The sequence below is a fragment of the Numenius arquata genome, chromosome 1, assembly GCF_964106895.1.
Source record: "Numenius arquata chromosome 1, bNumArq3.hap1.1, whole genome shotgun sequence".
NCBI lineage: Eukaryota > Metazoa > Chordata > Aves > Charadriiformes > Scolopacidae > Numenius > Numenius arquata.
In genome coordinates, this window is record NC_133576.1 from 76,736,092 (window position 1) to 76,756,865 (window position 20,774).

Consider the following 20,774-nt stretch of genomic DNA (forward strand, 5'->3'; position numbering starts at 1 on the left):
TTCAGAGTTCATGGAAGCAGTCTTGACCTATTAATGCTTCCTGTGAACTGACTTGATAAGTAGAATCTATCAAATATTCTTCCAAATGGACTGCAATCAGCCAAAACCTGTGACTTGAAAAGTGACCGAATGAAGTTAAGATGACAATATAATTTCCCTTCGAATGAAACAGACTGAAAATGTCCCTAGAAAAACAAAAGCTCTTTTGAAAAAAAAAAAAACAAAAACAAAAACAAACGTTAAAACTAATAAATCAAGTGACAAGCTTTTATCACATTGGTATCCCTTTCTAGTTTACATTCAACTCTTAATGGCACAGATGACAGCTGAATCAATACCCAGAAGGCTAGAGTACTTCAAACTGTCTGTGGACACATGAGAACACAGAACAAGTCTCAGTCAAAATACCTGCTTTGCTGATTGTCAGCTGGAAAAAACAGAATGAGACCTTAAAACCTTCAAATAATAATAATAATTAAAAAAAAATATGCAAAAGCAAATCCCAGGCATGCCTGCCTTCATTCAAACTCAAGAAATATTAAATGCCAAAGAAATTTATCCTGGTGTCAAATCACAGCAGTATGGCAAATGTTCAGAAGGATGAATTTGGCCAGGATCTAACTGGAGTAAAACATTCCTATACACGTATACACCTCTTTCTGACGTATCAGAAAGCAGCAAGAACAGCAGCAGCCCCCGCAGTGATGCTAAAAATCTTTGTCTATCCCTCGCATTTTAAGGAGGTGGCAAAACCTCTGTTAGTATCACCTGGGGTAAGGACCTCTGCAACAACATGGAGGAAAGGGACTATAGTAGGGGGTGAATACACCTCCCATCTTTTACTCGCTCTGCAGCATACAGCAATGAAGCAGCAACTTATTGCTGAGAAAGCTGAATACAAAAAACAGGTCCATAAACGTTTTGTCCATGGCACTGCACAACAGGATTAGAAACAGTTTAAGTATACTTCTCTGAGTCAGCACATACAAACTGACCTTCATCTCTCCTTAAGTACTTCGGAAAAAAAAAACCAAAAAACTTTCTTATACAATTCCTAGCTAGGCTGCTGTCTAAATGAGGTTTGGGAGAAAGATCACAAAGTTTATGTGTCTTCTCTGCAGGTATAATAGGGATCCAGCAGCCGAGTTGCCTGGGAAGCATCATTTTGGTAATCAGAGCCATCTGTGCTTTCTCCTTGACTTTCCCTGGTGACAAGAATTCTTGCACTTCTTCCAGTAGCTGATTCAAAAGAGAAGTTAGTCCCACAAGATTTTCAAGACCTGCCTGGATGCAGTCCTGAGTAGCATTCTCTAAGCAATCCTGCTTCAGCAGGGGAGTTGGACTAGATGATCTATATGGTCCCTTCCAACTCTAAAAAAATTCAGTGAAATCCAGTGAAATTACACAGAAGCGTTTAATAGTTATCCTTAGCTAATACAAGTAAAAAGTGTGAGCTTCCTCCCACAAAAGACCAATGTTTTTGAATCTCCTCTCCACATAAGGAATTAGAAAGGGTCCAAAATTTTAAGATTGTTCCTAGGCTTTCTTTAAGAGACTTGGCACTGGTTAAAAGTGCTCAAATAACTTAACAGGAGCTCGCTACCCATGATTCATGACTTTTTCAAATCATCAAAACATAGAAAAAAATCCAATAAACTAGGCAAAATATCTTCCAGCAACCCTGATCTAAGCTAAGCTTCCTCATTAACGGTAACTGGCCTCAACACAAAGGCCAGCCTCATGAGAGTTTTCTCCCCAGTTATTTTTATTTCAAACTGAAAAGAATAATATTTTTCAAAATCTAAACTAAAACTTGAACTCTACAATTAACTATTAAGGCTTTCAGTAATTCTGGCAATCTTTCCTAGTCTGTACAGACCCATAGATACAACCAGCTGGGAGGAAGGTATTTATTCTAAATCCATAGCTAGTTCAAGGGTGACTTTTTTTTGGAGCTAATGGAAAAATTACGTGACTTCTTCAGGACCAAAAGAAGTTAATGACCTGACATCTCATTCTACTTCTCTGATAAAACTCTGGAGATCAAGGAGTGGATCATCTGTTGACTTTACAACTTTCCTGACAACCAGGTTACAAGTGGGCTACTCAGTAGTACCTCGATCTTTCCTGGCCTACAGAGAAAGAAAAACTCTGTAAGATTATGAAAAAGTCCTCGCAAGATGAGAATCTAAAACAATAGATTTATTCTCCCTTCTTTTAAAATATAACTAGCTGGGTTCATATAGCTTGTTTAACTCTGATCACTCGCCTATCAAGATAGCATAAGTTAACCCAACACGGGTATCCAAGAAGTCTATTCAACCTGACCTGAGCCAGGGAATTAACATGGGGAATATAAAAAAGCCCCTGAAAACTGTTCTCTAGAAAGTTCCCAAAACTAATGCAACAAAGTATGCCCACATCTACAGTAGAAATCTACACAGAAAACGCCTGCAATAAAACTTAATAAAATGCAAAAGATAAGTTTTATCTTGTTTGTATTTGCGTAGAGTTTATGGTAGGAGCATGTTAGCTGAGTAAACAGAAAAACATAGTACAAACCTGGGGGTAATGGCGACAACAGCAATGGAGCTGTGACCAAGACTTGGTACACTCTGCTATTCAAAAGACCTTGACTTCTGCAATACACACTTTTCACTTCACCACAGGAAAGCAAAAAGTCAGTCAGCAAAAATACTGAACTGGCTACCTGGTCAGTTTTTCATTAATTCTTTCATTAATAGCAAGTTGTCGTGGAAGGGGCCATAATGCATTTGACAGAATCCCTGAATAAAAAGGAAAACACTACTCTTGATAATATTGACTACTGATGGCCCCTAGACACCCAGCTACCATTATTCAGCTCAGGTGGTGAGGATGCACAGAGCCAGGTGTTGAAGCTGTGTCTTAGATCTCAGGCTGCCACGTGCGGTCCCAGCTCTCTTACCTTCGCTCACAGGAACAGGGAATGAAGTCATGAGAGAAAAAGCACGGAGCAAGTTGCGTTACGGGTGTCCCCAGCACAGGATGCTACACCAAAAGGAATCCCAGGATGGTCTGCAGCTGGGGCCACATGGATGGCCATGCTGCCAGATGGATGTCTGCTTTCATAACCCTCTTTCTGCAGTCCTACTCAATCATCTCGCGTAACATTCCTCGCATCCTTGAAGTGACAGACATTTGCCAAGGACCTAAAATGCAGCGGTGCGACTTCTAGCTCTCGCATACCTTCGCTAGTCAGGCCGTCAAAGATCTGTGACAGCAGCTCTAACGAGCCAGAAGAGCCCTCGCCACTCAGGGAGCAGCAGCAAAACGAAAAAAAAGAGCCCAATCTTCCCTTGAGGTGATCCCCCGCGAGGTGAAGCCAGTAGGGAAAGGTAGCGGCAGCCAAGGCGCAGAGGAGATGATAAAATGTCAGACTCCTGGCAGTACAAAATGGCAGCTGAGCCCTGGCGAAAAGCCAAGCCGTTCACACAGTGAATTGAGGAGTACACGGGGGCCATAATTACGATTAGCATAATAAGAGAGTGGTGCAACAGCCACCTAGTTCCTCTGGAGGGTCACGGAGAAGTGATAACAAAGCAAAGTTTTAAGGAGAGAGACAAAAGGAAACAATGACGTAGCCGCTGGGTGGGTTTTACCCGGAGGTTCTTCCATGCGTGAAGTGCGGCCGGGGAGAAAGTACAAAGACTGTTTAAGAGATCAGGCTCTGAATCGAGAGCGGCCGGCCGTGCCTGCGGAACTCAAACGGCTCCACATCATATAAAGGATCATATGAAAAGTGTGACGCTGAAGACAAAGGACCTGACGAGAAAAATAGGCTGTTTGTGTAAATTTGAATAAAACCTGGGCTCAATAGAGTCAGTCAAGATTTTTTTCCTTTCTAACCAGAAAAGACTGTTTTCTCTTTGCTTCAAATGAAAATATGAGAAAATTTAACAAACAAAACCTGAACATTCTGACATTTGCATTTTGTCATTTTGAATGTCATATAGACAATATTTACAGATCCGTTGCTTCATGCAATTAGCCAGCTGTCTGAGTGAAATTAATCAGAGTTGTAATAAAAGTATTAAGCATTGAGTTTCCGACTTAAAGCTATACGGATATGAAGATTTCTAAGAGTCACTGTACATCTGGAGGAATTTATAGACAGAGCTGAAGTTTAAAATTGAAAGATCTCTTTGTGAATAGAAAGATCAGAGTTTTCATTGAGATCTGAATTCCACAGAAGACACCGAGAATCTCTGTAAAAAAAAAAAAACGCCGACCCTTATTTAGCAGGCACAATCCAGTCCTCCACGAACAGAAATTTTACCATTTACACAGTCACCTCTCTTTTTCTCTCTGTTGCTTTTGCTTCTCTCTATTAACCTCTTCCATTACCACAGACATCAAGAACCCTGTGTATACAAAAAACGCTTCTCCCAAGGCAAGGTCAACTCCTTCCCATATAAGACAACCGTAGGCTGTATCCCGAGTGTCATCCATCAAGACAACCTAAGTTACAAGCTAGTACTGCCATTAAGATTCTCCATCTCATTTGTTACCATATGATATCAGACAGAACAGCAACTGAAGATGTGCCTTTTGGATTTTAGAAGCTAATACAGTTGGACTGGTAAAAACCCTACCCTTGTGCCTTCCGCTTGCTTTCAAACATCTTTTTTTTCCTCATCTAAAATGCACAATGTCACGGGTTTCTTCTCTCTTTGAAAAAAAAATAATTTCCCAAAACCCAACAAAACCCCTTGATATCTGCCTGTTTAACTGACTTCTTTCTAAGCACCTCTCTCTACACCGACAGGAATGAAATCCACCTTTAGAATGTAATAAACTTAGGGCTTCCAACTGCAGGCATACCCATAAGGGAGATCATATTCTACTTCTCAGACACTGAAATATTTCTACTGTCGTAAATCCTTCCTGACAGCAATATCTGACAAACACCATTTTAAATTATGCTCTTTCTAGCTTAATCACAGCTTTGCTATGTACACCAACAGACTTTGACACGCACTGGTGCAAGCTAAGCTCAGGGACATATACCTAAGACACACATCTTAATTCTCATTTGCAGCGCTCGTTGTTAACCATCATAACACTTAAATGAAACAATTTATCCTGTAAAAGTTCACCAATCAGTAACATATTTCAGAACACAAATTCAGGGAAGCACACACCAATTTTCCCAATTAGGAAGTTGTTTATTAAACTTTTTGTCTTCTTGTTAATAAACCCTGTGTTTTAGATCATTTTAGAACATCCACTTATTCCCAGGAATAGGCGTATATCTAATGCAACATACTTGTGAAGAAAAATGAGAATCAGCATCTCCCTTCCCCAGTAATTTTGCATAAATGACTATATACACAGTAGTGAGATGAAGAAAGATACATGACAGTTAAATACTATTAGGACTGAAGAATCAAGAGAACATGCTCTATTTGTCTTTCAAACGCAGATTCTAAAATGCTGACTTGTAGTGATTCTCTGTTCTGGATTTTGCTACCATTCACAGTTAAATGCATTACATTCACAGAACACGTCAGCAAGTAGCGGAAAGCAAGATTTTTGCTTTAAAAAAAATTGTACTCTGATAGCAATGAAAAAAATTCACAACTGATTGTTCTTTATTAAATATCTAACTGTTTGTAATCAGAGGACAAACCCAGGAGGTTTTGTAACCTCCAGCTCACCTATCCTATAACTCGGAAGAAGAAATAACACAAACTAATCGACTGTCAGACTGAAATGTTCAAACTAATAATCCTGACTTGCTCATTTAAACATAAGATAAGTCACTTACAGAACTGGATGAACAATCAGCTCTGGACTATATGATTTGATTACTGTTGCTGCATCTTTGGTACAAAACACATGGGATAAATCTGCACCCTAAAAAAGAAAATTTGCAAACAGAATTATCAAATTTATACTTAATAATAACTTTATAATTCCAAAGTTTACTCAGTGAATAATTCATCTGAATTCCTACTTCTCAGTAGTTAAAGCAAACTATTATTTTTTTCTATTTTGGCTGAGACTATCATGCAAAATTTTAGAGAAATTTTTTTGTATCTAACTTCAATATAATTTTTTTCTGTTTCTCACTGATAGGATGACTGAAAACACAGATCTCGAACCTTTACTCACTTGAGAAACGTTTCTCATTTGGAGATGAGCAAAGACTAAAATGTCACACGTACAATAACAAAAAAGGCAAAAGAACACAGCTGAACAAGAGACAAGCTACATTATAGAGGAAAAATAATACTGTAGTATACTTGTAAAATATAACTATGGCAATCTATAAGTACATTTCCAGTCCTATCATTTTTACGCAATGGGCCAAATCTGTATCAGGTAAAGGCTGGCACAATTTCAGCAACACGCCTTAAGTTAAAGAAACATTAAAGCTGAGGAGTTTAGCCTCAAGCTTCTGTTATCAACGCAAAAAAATCAAACATACACATAAAAATGATGAAGCAGTGACCAGAAAGCCTGATCTTGTATCTGTCTAGCGTATTGAAATCTCCCACAGTTAAGTGTCTCCTCTACTACTATACATTTAACATTTCAAGCTACTAAGCAATGCAGAGATTTGATCCTACGACTCTTCATGTGCAGATGTAATGATCTGAGACCAAGTGACTTGAACAGAGGACCTCCTAGTATGCTACTGTATTTGCACATAGTGAACAGAAAGCCTTAATATCTTATTTAAGATCATTAAATGATATAATTTCAGTTTTAAATCCTTGAGGTATGGCATCCTGGGTGACGCAGAAATACCTGGATTGGTCACCTACTCGTTGAAACAAATCTTCAAAAAGAAAAACATTCGCTATGAACTGAAAGTACTGACTCACTATATAGAAAATACTGAAAATTACATGTATTATGCAAGCATGATTTGTTTACATTTGAATAATCACCACTGTTAATATATTTGTAGCCAGTTAATATGTCACTAAAATAAGGAAGTTCACACTCCTAGAGGAAAAAAGCTTAGAAATACTTCTGGTAAAGATTATAATGTAAACAAAACATGCTATTAAAAATTGCATTAAATTCAACCAATAATCTTTAAACTTACAGCACATAAGAAACTTACTAGCCTAAAGCTGTAAGTTTTGAAAGAAAGTTATGTCATTCAACACACTTAGCAGGTCCAGAAAATATTTCTGAAGAACTGACTGCAGCACTGAAAATATAACTTTAAACATTAATTTAAAGTTACTTTATTGTTCACTTTTGGAGAAAATATTTCACCAAGTTTTGAAATTCCCTATCCAAGTCTCTGATAAAACAGTTCTCCCTCTGAAATTTTCGGTCTTTTGACATATGTCTTACTTTACCTTATACAGAGAAAATATTTGCAGAAAACATAGCAAATAACACATATTTACAAAGTATTTCAACAAATCCAGGACTAAGGATTTTCTTTGTTACACAGAAGACCTTTTAGAACTCAAATTTCATGTGCAGCACAGAACGAATGCTTTTAAAAAATGGCACTCAGCCAATATAAATGATGAAAAGTTCATTTTGGATTAGTATAAAACACGTACCACTTTGAGAGCTGTAATTGCAGCAAAATATGGTGCTCCAGTGTATCTAGAATGAAATACAATTTAGGTTAGGAAACACAGTTATGAGATTAGATAGTCTGAAAATCACCCTGCTACAATGAAGTCCCAAATTCAAGAGTAAATTTTTTAAAAAAAGCTTTCTCTTGTGTTTGCTGTAAAAGACAGATAAAAATCTTGCTATACACTGAAGCCAATCTCAAACCTTGTTTTTATTCCAAAGGAACAGGATTTCACGGTAGCCACCTGATCCTTTCATAGAAATATTTATAAAGATCGTGCCATAAAAAAGCAAACTCTTCTCAGACAACCAACTTAAAAAGTTTAGAGACAAACAAAACAAAACAAGAATCAAGCACTGTTTGCAAGCCAAATCTGGGATCCGTGACCTGGATCAATCGCATCTGGTTTTAGATGCCTAACTAAAGTGCAAAAACTGTGATTCCAGTTGCCCTAAATTCTCTTTATGAAGACTGAAGAGAGAGATATGGACAGAAACACCCTCCAGAGGTGCTGCCTTCTGCCAAGAGGTAAGAACCTAAGCCCATCAGACCAACACCTTTTCACTCCTTGTAGAATGTTTATTAATGGCAGGTGTCCAACAGCACATCTCTCTCACCAGAGAAAGATGCCATCTCTATTACAAAAGGGGAAAATGAAAAACAGGGAGATGTAGTGGCTCATTCAAAGTATTGTGCAGATTACTGAACATGGCCAAGGAAAGAATAGAGCCTGTTTTATTTCTAGGTCAGTACAGCATTTAACTGATTTATGCCGCATCTCTGTTTCCCCTGAAACACGCTATTTCTCTTACTACAGAACATAAAACAACTAGTATGTAAACTAGTAAACACCACAATTTATCAAAATAAAAAGTGCACAGTAAGAAAATATTCTATTCCTGATTTAAAAAGCCTGGTTCCCAAGATACCCAAATATAAAAAGACCCCAGATGTGCCTTACTCTATTCTACTTACTCTATAATTTATAATGCAATGGGAAAAGACTAACGCTGAAAGCAGAGAGAGTTTGGTGGTCAAACAAGACAGAGAAGGTAGACACAGCCACAAACAGTGTTTTAAGTTTCAGCCAAATTCACTACCAAAATTTCACAACACAACTGCAGGGAAACGTGTTCTTTCATAAGTATGCACGGTCATGCTGATGGACTAGTAAAGCTCTCTGAAAAATACTCATGTTTTAAATGTAAGGTGTGTTTGAATGGCTTCTACAAGTACTTATGACGTCCTCAAACTCTCTCAGAAAAAAAAATCAAATTTCTGTTTAACTTACTCTTGACATCCTCCAACAATGCCTATACGTCCATCTTGACCTTTATGCCTCTTCCCTGTTAGAGGAGGGATAACATTGCGCACCAGTTGAAAAATATTCTCCATGTCCTTTAGAGAGTGTGTTCTGTGCAGTGAAAAAGATCTCTCTATAACTGAAAAGAAGAAAATAAGCGTTACTTTAAAGTACGTTCTTTCTTAAACTACCATCAGCATTTCTTTTAAGCACTCATAAACACTAATAAAAATCACGCGAAGATATACAAAGTGACATACTTCTAAACACCAAATGCTTCGTCACTTACAGGTCTTTAAAACAGTGAGGAACTAGGGAAGGTGATCATTTTAAAAACGAATTAAGAGTCTGATGCAGAGAATATTCCCGCTGACTGCTCACAGTCCTAATTTAGGGCTCAGATACAGAAAGGCACAACAGCCCAGAATAGTTACATGAACATTTTGTAACTAGAAATACCTTCTTAGTGCAGCCTGAAATCACTTCCATAATTAAGCTCAACTGAAATAGGTGCACTTAGTAAGGACTAAACACATCGAGACACAGAACAAGCACAGAGCAACTAAAACCACATTTTAACCGTACACCCTACCTTATTTTTCGCTTCCCCTTAAAAACTTCCACCTATTAGCAGAATCAGGGCCTATCTCACTGGTTTTTTATTTTGGCAGGTGGTTACAAAGCATAATGAAAGTCTTTCTGCAAAACTATAATCCAATGCACTAGATGCAAATATTACCAATATCACACAAAGATAATTTTTAGCTATAATACAACTACAGATCTCTCTCTGATGCAAAGTTACATGTCAAGCTACATATTAAAACAACTGCACACTCAGAAAGCCACTTATGCAAATAACTGTTTCAAAAGACTCCAAAATTTAGAAGAAAAAAGTATATCAACAATTAAAACTGAAGATAATTAAACTGTTTACCTAACATGGGACAAATTTGAAGATCAGTACTTCTATCAACAATGTGTTAACTTTAAATTGCAGTAAATATACTAAAAGAATAAGTTTTTATATTTCAACAGACCTCCTCAGTAACTGTACAATTCTGTTCAGAAGAGTGGTTTATTTCAACATTAATATTAGTCTTCTAGACTATAGCTACGCTTACTTTCTTTTTTACAGATTTTCTAGAAAGCTTTCAAGGAACTGCTATATAGTAATACATAATTATGGAAAAATAACTCCCACAACACTCCTTATTTTCAGCTGTATAAAACTTAGTAATTCCACCCCCCAACTCCAAATCTAGAGGAGAAGAGGAAAAAAAAAAAAAAAAAAAGGAAAAACTGTTCCAGAAATTTATGACATAATAATGGGGAAAAAGTGTAATAAACAAGAAAACTCCACATCTGTGCACTATCAGCAGAAAGCATCTTTTTTCTCTGTCTTCCACAGAATCTAAACCTAAACCAGACATGCTAATCTTCAGTAATAAAATGTTTTAGTGTTCAGTAATGATAAATACTCCTGGCTGATCTTTTGCTTTTAAAATCCTTCTATAATACAGGCATCCCATTCCTACTGAGATTAAAAAACAAAACAAAACAAAACAAAACAAAACAAAATAAAATAAAATAAAATAAAACAAAATAAAATAAAATAAAATAAAACAAAATAAAATAAAACAAAATAAAATAAAACAAAATAAAATAAAATAAAATAAAATAAAATAAAATAAAATAAAATAAAATAAAACAAAAAACCCACCCTGTTTTGGATTATGGCCAAAATGGCGTTGAAGTGACCCAGAGGAGAACAAACGCTCATCTCCTCTGGAAATAGGGCAGATTATTTTCTTTAAATCACACTTCATACACTGACTGGTTTCCAACCACACTTATCATATAGCTTGTAACCCTCAAAGTGCAATGTTGTTAAGAAGGTCTTTTGGTTTTTGTTTATATGTAAATATACAGTGATCACATAATAAGTGGAGAGAAAACAGAGAATTATGCAAAAAACAAAACAAAACAAAACAAACCACAATTAATAGAGCCCCACTAAAGAGAACCATTAAGGCATATTTAGCTACAAACAACTGAAATCTTAATTCCTTAAAAGAGGTGCTGCCTGAAGCATTATTTTCACTATTTATTATAAACGCTTTGTTACACCTTTACCAATTAAAAGATTAGAATCTGGAGTTGCTCTTGCTACAGTTATATATATATATATATACACACAAAATGAATTTTTGCGCAGTGTAATATGATTGTACACCTATACGATGAAATCCAGCAAGAAAAACTGAACCTTAGTTTCAAATCTTTACAGATAACGAAACTCTTTCAGCGAAAAACCTTTCAGAAGTAATAGTAATCACCCCGGTCTAGAACCTCAAATGATTTCCTAAGGGATTTCCTAAAGCACTTCAGGCTTCTTCTTAATTTAAAAGTAAAAACAGCATTTGAAACACAGAATCCACACGTATGCCATAATTTATCTACAAAAGTCTGCCGCCATCAAGGAATGCTCAAGAAGAAACACAACCAAGTCAGCCAGCCTAAACCCTCAACAGGCCTAACCATCCAGTCCCCCATGCACTGTACAGGGAAAGGCAGCATGTAACCTAGAACTGAAAAGGCTCCAAAATCCTCTCAGGAATCAGGGCATGCCCTTTAGGATCTGGCATGCCGGATCATTATTCAAGACCGAGGCTGGGTGGCTTTCTCTCTTTTCAAACCACGGTTTTTGGTGTTTTTTTTGTTTTTTTTTGTTTTTTTTTTTCCTTCCTTCTGAGCAGTGTGAAATTCAGACTTAAAACAGACCAAGACTTGTTTCATTTCCACGCGGCAGGCTACAACCAGCAAGCCCCGAGCTGACTCTGGCTTCAGCACTGACAAGAGTATCCCTGTTTTCTTCCTGCCCACACAGTCTACCTTCACATATATAGAGACTACCATAAAGATAAATGACACGGAGCCACAGATCCTGAGAAGTCTGCTAATGAATGCTAATATCCGATTATCACCTTCTGGCCCATACATAAGGTACGGAAGGAAAAGTCTGTGCATAAATACCAATTCTAGAGTTATTGCTTTGCCGTTTTCTTTAAAATAAATTCATACCCCCAAAGAATTTATAAATGAACTAGTGTAGAACAAAAACGTATGCCAATATTTTCATCTTCTACTATACCTACTACAGTAATGTGATGTTTAATTAAAAGATAAGATTCAGAATTTTGATTTAAATAAATTTATTTTAAAGAAGGTGGATTTCAACTTTGACTTACTTCAGCGTAGGCAAAACTCCACTCTTTTCCCAACTCTGAAAAAACACATGCACAGCCTTAACTTCACATACTGGGTTAGGCCTGTTACCTTCAATAGCAGCAAAATTTCTGCTACAAGGTACCTAGTGTTTCCAGGAGGCTTTCAGCAAAGGTGCTACTCGCCTTTTATATACAAAACTTTTCCTAACTTCACTTTACAGAGACGCAAATGTGGAAAGAAGTATGCTTATAGGCTTCGAAAAGTGTGTTTTCACTCATTAAAATTTGTTATAACTAAAGTATCTATATTAAATAATCAGTACAATGCTACGAATGATGTTTTAATTTCATTTTACATCAGATAAGACACCTTCACCACAATGTTAAATAATTCCAACTAGCTTTTATTTTCAAAAGCTACTTACTACCAGTGCTTTCACACAGAAGTTTAAAAAAACCCGAACTTTTGTTTATGCTATAGAAGGAAGTACCTATCGGTGGAGAAAGTGCTGCTGTCATAGCATTATAATTAAAGTTATCCCCATATGAACGATGGTTCGCTCTCTGAGGTGGACTTGTTGGCATAGATTGTGACCTTTGTGATACCGAAGAAGAAATTCCTGCCAACATCTGTCCCAACATCTGTAACATCTGGAGCTCCCGAGCATGCTCAGCTTCCCGACGCTTGTCCTCAATTTTGAGCCTCTGCTCTTCGTATCTGTAAAATTTCTCTTCTGTATCCACGCTCTGCTGCAGGAATTTTTCCATCATTTTATCCAACGTTAAATTTGCATGGCGCTTTTTTGATCTTTTGGGCTGATTGAGAGGTGGGGTAATAGTTGGAGCATTGATTTCTTTAAAGCCTAAAACAAGGAGAGAGACAATTATTTCTCAGAACAAAAATAATTTTCTAAGAGGAAAGCACCAAAAATCTCCCTATAAAGTGTAAGCCTAATGTGTCACAAAGTTGCTATCCCTTTTCTGTGTGAATTTTAATTATTTCAAATATTTTTAATTCAGAGTACCAAAGCAATACCAAAAGCTTCTACAGAGTTATAAAGGTAACATGAAAAATCACACAGGGGCATATTTTAATTGTTGTAGTACTAAACTTCAACAATAGGAGTCTTTTTGATCTTCTAAAAAGGTTTAAGTGAAGGCTATTAAATAGTATAGCCTCATTTGTGTATTGCAGGTAATTACATTAATCTAAATTGAGTTTCAGTCTGTTGGCATTCTGCATTTGCATTTCAAAAGAACATTAGTGTAAACAACTCTTTGATGGGGTTTATGTGTAAAAAGAAGGTTGGTTAAACGTCAACCAATTGGCTGATTCCTCAGTGATGTCAACTTCTGAAGACAGGTTCATGTTTGTATTAAAACCACGGCATTAATCTAGATTTAAAACAAACAAATAACGCTGCCCTCCACAACACAAACAGAGAGCTGAGGGTAAAGAAGGAGCAAGGAAGGGACAGGCTTTATATCTAAGGGCTGCTTCTGTCCGCAAGCCCGCTGAAGTTAGTGTTTCTGAAACAACTCAAACCATTAATTACGTAAAAGCTCTCCCCGAGCTTTTCTGGCCCATCTGCAACAATAAGCAGATTTTTCAGGTATTATCGTCATCATCGTTTTAATACCGATTAACAGAACTGCACTAAGTCTTGCAGGGAACGGGAAAATCCTCTGGCGAGAAGGACGCCTATTTTCTTGTACAGTGCTACCTGACACTTTTGTCTAGATAATCTCTGCGCTAGTTTTCCATCGGTTTCCCACTGACAAACACCGATAAAAACTCACTACGGTCTCCGGCCCCCGGCATCTACCCCTACCCCGGTTTTGCTTCCCGCCCTCCTTCCAGGCGGCGTTCGCGGCGGGGGGGGACGAAGCTCTCGGGGACGAGCAAGGTGCAGGGGAGGGGGGCCATGGGCGGATTTCGGAGCAGGAGGGAGGAGGGTAAGGTAGAAGCCACTAGAAGCACGCTACCCGGAGAGAGGTACCGGCCGTTGGGCTGCAAGAGCCGGGGGGGGCGGGTGGGGGGGGCGTGAGGACACCCGGAGCCCGCCGGCTACTCACCGTCGCCCGGCGGCACGGGGATGGCGAAGGGGGGGCACTCCACCTTGACGGGGTGGTCGGCGTAGGAGGAGCACTCCCCGGAGTCCTCGGTGAAGTTGTCGCGGGGGGACTCCAGCTCGGCGTCCTCGTCCAGCTCGGCGTCCACCTCCCGGCTGTTGTGCGGCGTGCCCGGCGTGGGCGGCCCGGCGAGCGGCCCCGCCGGCTGGGCGCCGTCGGGCGGCGGGGCCAGCGGCTCGGGGGCGCCGTCGGGTCCCCCCCGGCAGCTGAGGATCCGGTCCATCTCGTCGTAGTACTTGCATATCTTGCGGGCGTGCCCGTTCTTCTTCAGCCCGTCCCGGGCCTGGTAGTACTGGCGCTTGAGGCCCTTGATGCGGATGCGGCACTGCTCGGGGGTGCGCTCGAAGCCCAGCTCGGCCAGGCGGCAGGCCACGTCCCGGTACACATGGCTGTTCCGAAAGTTGCCGTCCAGCGCCGACTGCACGTCCGCCTCGCCCCAGATCTCCAGCAGCGCCCGCGTCTCCAGGTCCGACCACAGGAAGCCCCGCGTGTTCGTGATCATCCTTGGCCGGCCGGGGTCACTGCAATGGCCGCGCACCGGGGAGAGGGAGGGAGGGAGCGAGAGAGGGAGGGAGGGACGGAGGGGGGCGGAGGAGGGCGGCGGGGAGGAGGGAGGGGGGTTTAATGCCCGCACTCGGCTCTCCCAGGAGGCGCCTACGCCAGCCCCGGCCGCGGCGGCAGCCACCGTGCGGCGGGAAGAGGCGGGCAGCCGGGCCCCGGGCCCCGCATCCCAGCCCGGGCCGCCGCCACCGCTCGCACGCACACAAAACTTTCCAGGCGCCGCTTTGCGCTGCGGGCACCTGCAAAAAAAAAAAAAAAAAAAAAAAAAAAAAAGGAGGGGGAGGGAGGGATTTAAAAAAAAAAAATATTAAAGAATTAAAAATTCCCTTCTGTCCCCCCTGCCGGGTTCACCCCCCTCAGAAAACAATGATGATAAATAAAAAAAAAAAAAGAACCGCGCTCCCGGCGCGGAGCCGCGGCCCCCCTCCCCCGGGGCTGGACGCGCCGCCACCCGGCTCAGGCAGCCATCCGTGCGCGGCCGCTCCCCCGCCCCGGGCTCCTCCGGGAGCGGCAGGACGACGGCGCTGGCTGGACTCGGAGGCCCTGCTCATCACGGTGCGCCTCCTTCCCTCCCTCCCTCCCTCCCTCCTCCCCTTCTCCCTCCCTCTCTCCCCGCCGCAGTGGAGCGCGATCCCCGCACACACGCACACGCAGACACAGGGCGCTGCAGCTAGGCGCACGGCGGCCGAGACCCTGCAGCTCGGCTCGGCTCCCCACCTCGGCCCCGGCACACCGCCGTGCCACCACGGGCAGCGGCATCCCTGACCCTCTCTCTCCCCGGGGTGACCGCGCCGCTTGGCCCCGGGGCAGGCGGCTAGGCTCCCCGCACCCACGGTGCCGGGGGAGGCCGGGGGCCGGCGGATCGGCTGCCCTTGCGGGCCGCTACAAAAGCCCACGCTGCGGCTTGCCCGCCCGGGGGTCGCCGTTGGATCGGGCAGCTCCCTGCCCTCGGCGGACCCCCACGAAGGTGCTGGTGGTGATCGGGTTTGTGTGCGCTCCCCCCCCCCCCCCCCCCAGCCGCCATTCATTCCCAAGGCAGGTGAGCGGCGGGGGTGGGTTTCATTGTGCTGGGCCGCCCCCCGGGCCCCGCTGCCGCCCATACGTCGCTCCGGCCCCTTGCCCTTTTCCCTTTGGTTTTGCTGCCTTTCAGACGCTGGAGCTGCGGGGCGGCGGCGCTGAGCCCACCTCCCCGCCACGGGGGGCCGCCGCCGCCTCCCTCACGCCCCCGCCCAGCGGCCTTTCCTTCTGCGGGGAACACACACCCACCGCTGGCCCCCTCGTAGGGCAGCCCTCGGCGCCCACCCGCCCCCGCCTCCCCTCAGGGGCAGGCCCCACCCCCTCCTCGCCAGAGCCCCGCCGCCGAGATGTTTATACCTTCATCGCACCGCAGCCAGAGGGCCGCCGCCAAGGCCAGCGCAGCCAGACCGCCGGCAGCGACAGCGCCCCGTCCCCACATCCTCCCGGGGGAGAAGACAGGGGCTGCGGCCGGGACGGGCCCCGCGGCGCTCCGCTCCGTGCTCTGCTTCTTACCTCGCCACAGCGCGGGGCTCCCGACACCCCCCGCCAAGCGGCGCACACAGCTCATCGGCGCGGCTTCCGGCTCGCCTCCGCGCCGGGCAGGGCAAGGCCGGGCCGGGCCGGGCAGGGCAAGGCAAGGCCTACGCGGGCGCGCCCGCCCGGCACGGCTCCGCGCCTCCCCGCGGCTTCCACCCACACCACCCTCCCCGGTAGCAGCCAATGGCGGCGCGGGGCCTGCGCGGGCGGGCCGCGCTGAGGTAAGGGCGGCCTTCTCCGGTGGCGGCCTCGGGCCTCCTGCTGCCCGCCCCGCCGCTGGGTCTCGGTGGGGGACGGGCGGTTTCGTGGCAGGGCCCGGCTCCGGAGGGGAGAGGGTAGAGGGTAGAGCCGGGAGCGACCGGCCCGGCCGTCACGGCCCTTTGGGGCTGCCTTCCCAGCCCTTTTAATTGGCAGCAATTAAAAACTCCTAGGAATTACCGTTTATTGCTCCCAGCATTTAAAAGCTCTTCACGGCCCTCACCTCGCCGAGTGTTCCTCAGCAAACCCCTGATTTACGAGGGTGATTCATTTTTAAGCTGCTGTTTCTAGCTCAGATACATCATTTTAGAGCAGTGTTCTTGTGATATTTTCTTTTACCTTAAGCCGCACCGGAGCCGGTGGAAATACCAGCTGATGTTCACCTCTGGTCCTACGGCACCTACTTAATTTAGACAATAAATCAGAATACAGCGTCACCCAGGGAAAAACTAATGCAATTATATGCATGAGAAATCTGAGACGTTAAAGCTCAAAACAGCTGTAATTTCTGTTCTCGGCTCCTGGGTATTTCAAGCAAGAGTGTTGTTATTAACTCAAAAGCTTCTGGCCTAACTACAGCAGTAAAATGTCAGTGTTTCAGTCGATATTTTGAAGGGGCGAAGACAACACTTTCCTTTCCAGTTTTGTGTTACATACAAGCTGTGGTCAAACAGACTTGCTGGTTTTACTTGGACCAAACCCAAGCAGGAGAGATTTGTGCCCTTCAGCTTCAGAAGCATCACTTAAAACAGCCATGTTGGCTGCAAGCTGCAAGACGGGCAGCCTGAGCTTTTGGTAACCCAGATTGAACAATAACCCAGGTATCGGAGCAGGGACGTGGATGCCTGACAAGTTCACTGTCAGGTATTAATTTGTGTGTTCAGAAGTTCCTCTTCTATAGATCCTGGTATCTGGTACGATTTTAAAGGCCATAGTGGGTCAGTAAAATTTGCCCTGTATTTATTCAGCACAAGTAATGCTTTTTTACCCTTTGGTTATCTGACTGCGTGGCAACCCAAAAGATAGATTCAGTGGTTTAGTTTTTACATGAGTTTTAGTCCAGAAAAAAAGGCTATCAGGTTGTTGAACACCGCATCTCTTACACCTTTGTTTTGATTCCAGCTGGAAGGATGAAGACCATGCAGATTTCCTGTAACTCCAGCACCGATTTAATGTCTGGAAGACGGAGGGGTGGGGGGAAAGAACAACATGGATTTTTTTTTTCATCCCATCAAGTGACTGGCTCCACCAAAAACAGGTCTTGAGCCCAACAAAAGAGAAAGGAAGAAAGATATAATTACAATGTTGTTTTTCACTGGGTTCTCTGGTTTCCTTTGTAGCAGAGATGGAAGCAAGTTCTTCTGATGCTGCAAAACCCTCAGAAGTTGTTTGTGGAATCAGTGAAGTTTCCAGGACTCAATTCTCAATTCATGTTCAGAAGAAAACCGTAGAGTATCTATAGGCTTCCTCTATGCCAAAATTGTTCAGGCTGTTGTTATGCGCAACCTTGACATCAACTAAAGCAGTCTTGCTACTCTTATTAGCCAACATGAGTGTAAAATCTTTGAGCAAAGCACACTGCTGCTCCTCAAACATTCTGCTGCCCTGCGTCTAGCTCAAGTTACCTTCTTTTGGTGTAGTACTGGCTGCCATCTCCATACCGTGTATGGCATAAATCCATAGCTACTAGTGCCATCTCAGAGCTCAGCATCAGTGATGTTACTTAACCAGGGGATGAGGCAGGGAAAAAGAGGCATTTACAAAACTACAGAAGGTAAAAGGTGTTATGAGGCAAAAGTTCACATGCCATCATAGGGTCAGAGAAAAAGCAACTGCAAGAGGCACTTCTTTCTTCATACATATACCATGCTGTGCATTTTTTTATTGAGCTTCGGGTTCTGACAGTCCTGTCACTTTGTCTGCTTGTCCGTCTCTTACATGGGGGGTGGAATGACCCTGTGGAGTTCCCTTTCATGCTTTGGGCAAAATCCTTCTGGCTTCATTGCTTCTTGCTCTATTGCTGGCCCCTACCTCTCTCTCAGAGTCTTGCCCCTCCTTCCCTAGCTCTTGATATCAGCCATCAGTTCCAGCATTTTAACGCTTTTCCAGCTGCACTGTTACCACAACATATCCTCCTCATTAGTGGGATAATTACTGCAACCTCTTCCTCCCCCGCTACACAAAGAAAGGCTAGCTGTCAATAGCCGACCTGAGAATGTCCTACCACTGCCAAGGTAGGCAAGAGCTTGGGGGTTTGACTTAGCTGTAGATGGCAGCAGTCACTGACAGCTGATGCTTGCTGGGAACCAAATGGGGTGAGGTATGGACTGTAAGCCAGATGTCCCTAGATGTGTGACATCCTAGGTCCACTCTGGACCATTTTCTGGTCTCTTCTGCAGGTTCCTGCTGAATCTTTGTTCACAATGTTTTTGCTTACTGCTTCTGATCACTTTGTACCCACTCAGCACTTCAGTTTGAGTCCTTGCCATCCATTTGGTAACTGTTGTGCAACCCTGCCTACCCAAGCCATTCCAAGGTGAACGTGGACAGCAGGTGGCAATAGCAGAGCTTGCAACATCCTTTGATTGCGTTCTCTCCACTCCAATAATTGTCAGCCTGTACTGGAATCACCACTTCATATCCTAAACACTGTAAGCATACCCATGTTAACATATCCATGTGGATCACCGCAACAAGAGGTTTAAGGGTTCATGTGGACTGAGGGAATGGAAGAATTTGGAAGAAATAAGTAGCTCTAATTGAAACTGCCCATAAAATATGACGAAAGATTTGTTTGTTGTTGAAATGGGAATCTGGAAGCACTTTTCATCATGAAAAAGATGAAAAAGTGGAAAGTCTTTACTTCATTTGAATGTTTACCGAGCTAAATTGTAGGAGTTAGAATTGATAGTGTTAATAGAGAAGGCAGGAATGGTATATGTGTTAAGATAAAAAGGGGGCAAATCCTGCAGATGTTATGAGCAGTACTATTTACTGCTATTAAAGTGAGTGGAATGAGCATGTTTTACACCAAATATTACGTTTCGTTTAGTACAGGACAAAATGTGGTTTTATATGGTGCAATTTTTAGTTTGTTAATTTTGATGTCTCTCTAGGCTGCAAAGAAACTAAAAACAGAAAAAGAAGACCTGAAGCTATAATAATTATTCCTGTCACTACATTTCTGTGCTTTTTTATATTCAAGAGAAAGGATAGCAGCAAGCAATTAACAACAAGCCCTTACAGAAACACATCAACATGCTTTAGTTCACCTATAAAGTTTACTAAACGGGAATGTCACAGGGGCTGAAGAAGGGAAAGGAAACTGTAAATGAGAGGAAATATACCCACACCCGATTAAATACTGTGTAATAAGTTAGTCCTTACAGCTTCTGTAACTCTTCAATATTTTTACCAGGGCAGTACAGATACTATCACTTCCAGACATATTCAGTATAATAACCTTTGTCAAGTCCCGTACTTCACTAGATAATTTGTTTTATCCAAAATGAACAGTAAGATTTTTTTTTCTTTTTTGCTGAGTATTAATGGTGAAAAAAAGGGGTATCAAGGAAACAATAAAGAGAGTGCTTCTGGTCTGTGCTCTTCTTAGACCAAGCGATAAGAATGAGCTATGTACTGCAATAAAAGTGAAGAGGGTTTTTTTTGGCTCGCCTAATTTGTTCAAACAAGTTCCTGATACCTAGTGCAAACAAACATGTATAAACTCGCGCATCTCTTCAGCAACATCCAAAAAGTTGAAACAAATGGCCTCGTTTTCAATAGGGAATAATGAGACTTTAATAAAGTAAATACTGTGGAATTATATAGCTTTCCGTAAAACCGTTTTTGCTCTGTCCTTTGGTAGCAGAAGGTAACATTTGCCAAAAACTTACACAATTTAGAACACTACTATTATTATGAAATATGCTAGTCATTTATATCGCTTTTTTAACTGTTCGATAGCTACATGAGGTTTTATTTTAGTTGTCTTGTAGCTGAGCCTGGAGGCTTTGCTTGGGTATTGTCTTATCCACTGTACATAAAAAAAAAAGTCAACCCCTTGCTCAAAACTCAGCTTTATGTGCATTTAAGAGAGACACAGATACTCAGAATGATGGACAGATTTGTAAAGGATAAA

General features: G+C 42.6%; 1 protein-coding gene across 3 annotated transcripts in view; it reads right to left on the reverse strand.

Moving 5' to 3' along the window:
• NAXD (NAD(P)HX dehydratase) overlaps window positions 1-16,547 on the reverse strand; it is a 51,203-nt gene extending 34,656 nt beyond the window's left edge. Inside the window, exons 1-5 of one of the 3 annotated variants that reach the window (XM_074145903.1) lie at window positions 14,204-14,762; window positions 12,619-12,990; window positions 8,886-9,036; window positions 7,575-7,620; window positions 5,810-5,898 (exon numbers count right to left, since the gene is read on the reverse strand). In XM_074145903.1, the coding sequence (XP_074002004.1) occupies window positions 5,810-5,898; window positions 7,575-7,620; window positions 8,886-9,036; window positions 12,619-12,990; window positions 14,204-14,762 (1,217 nt within the window). Of the gene's footprint in view, window positions 1-5,809; window positions 5,899-7,574; window positions 7,621-8,885; window positions 9,037-12,618; window positions 12,991-14,203; window positions 14,763-16,195 lie in introns of those variants that run through there. The other 2 variants (XM_074145919.1, XM_074145911.1) reach the window with 2 other exon arrangements.
• Between the last annotated feature and the right edge of the window lie 4,227 nt (window positions 16,548-20,774).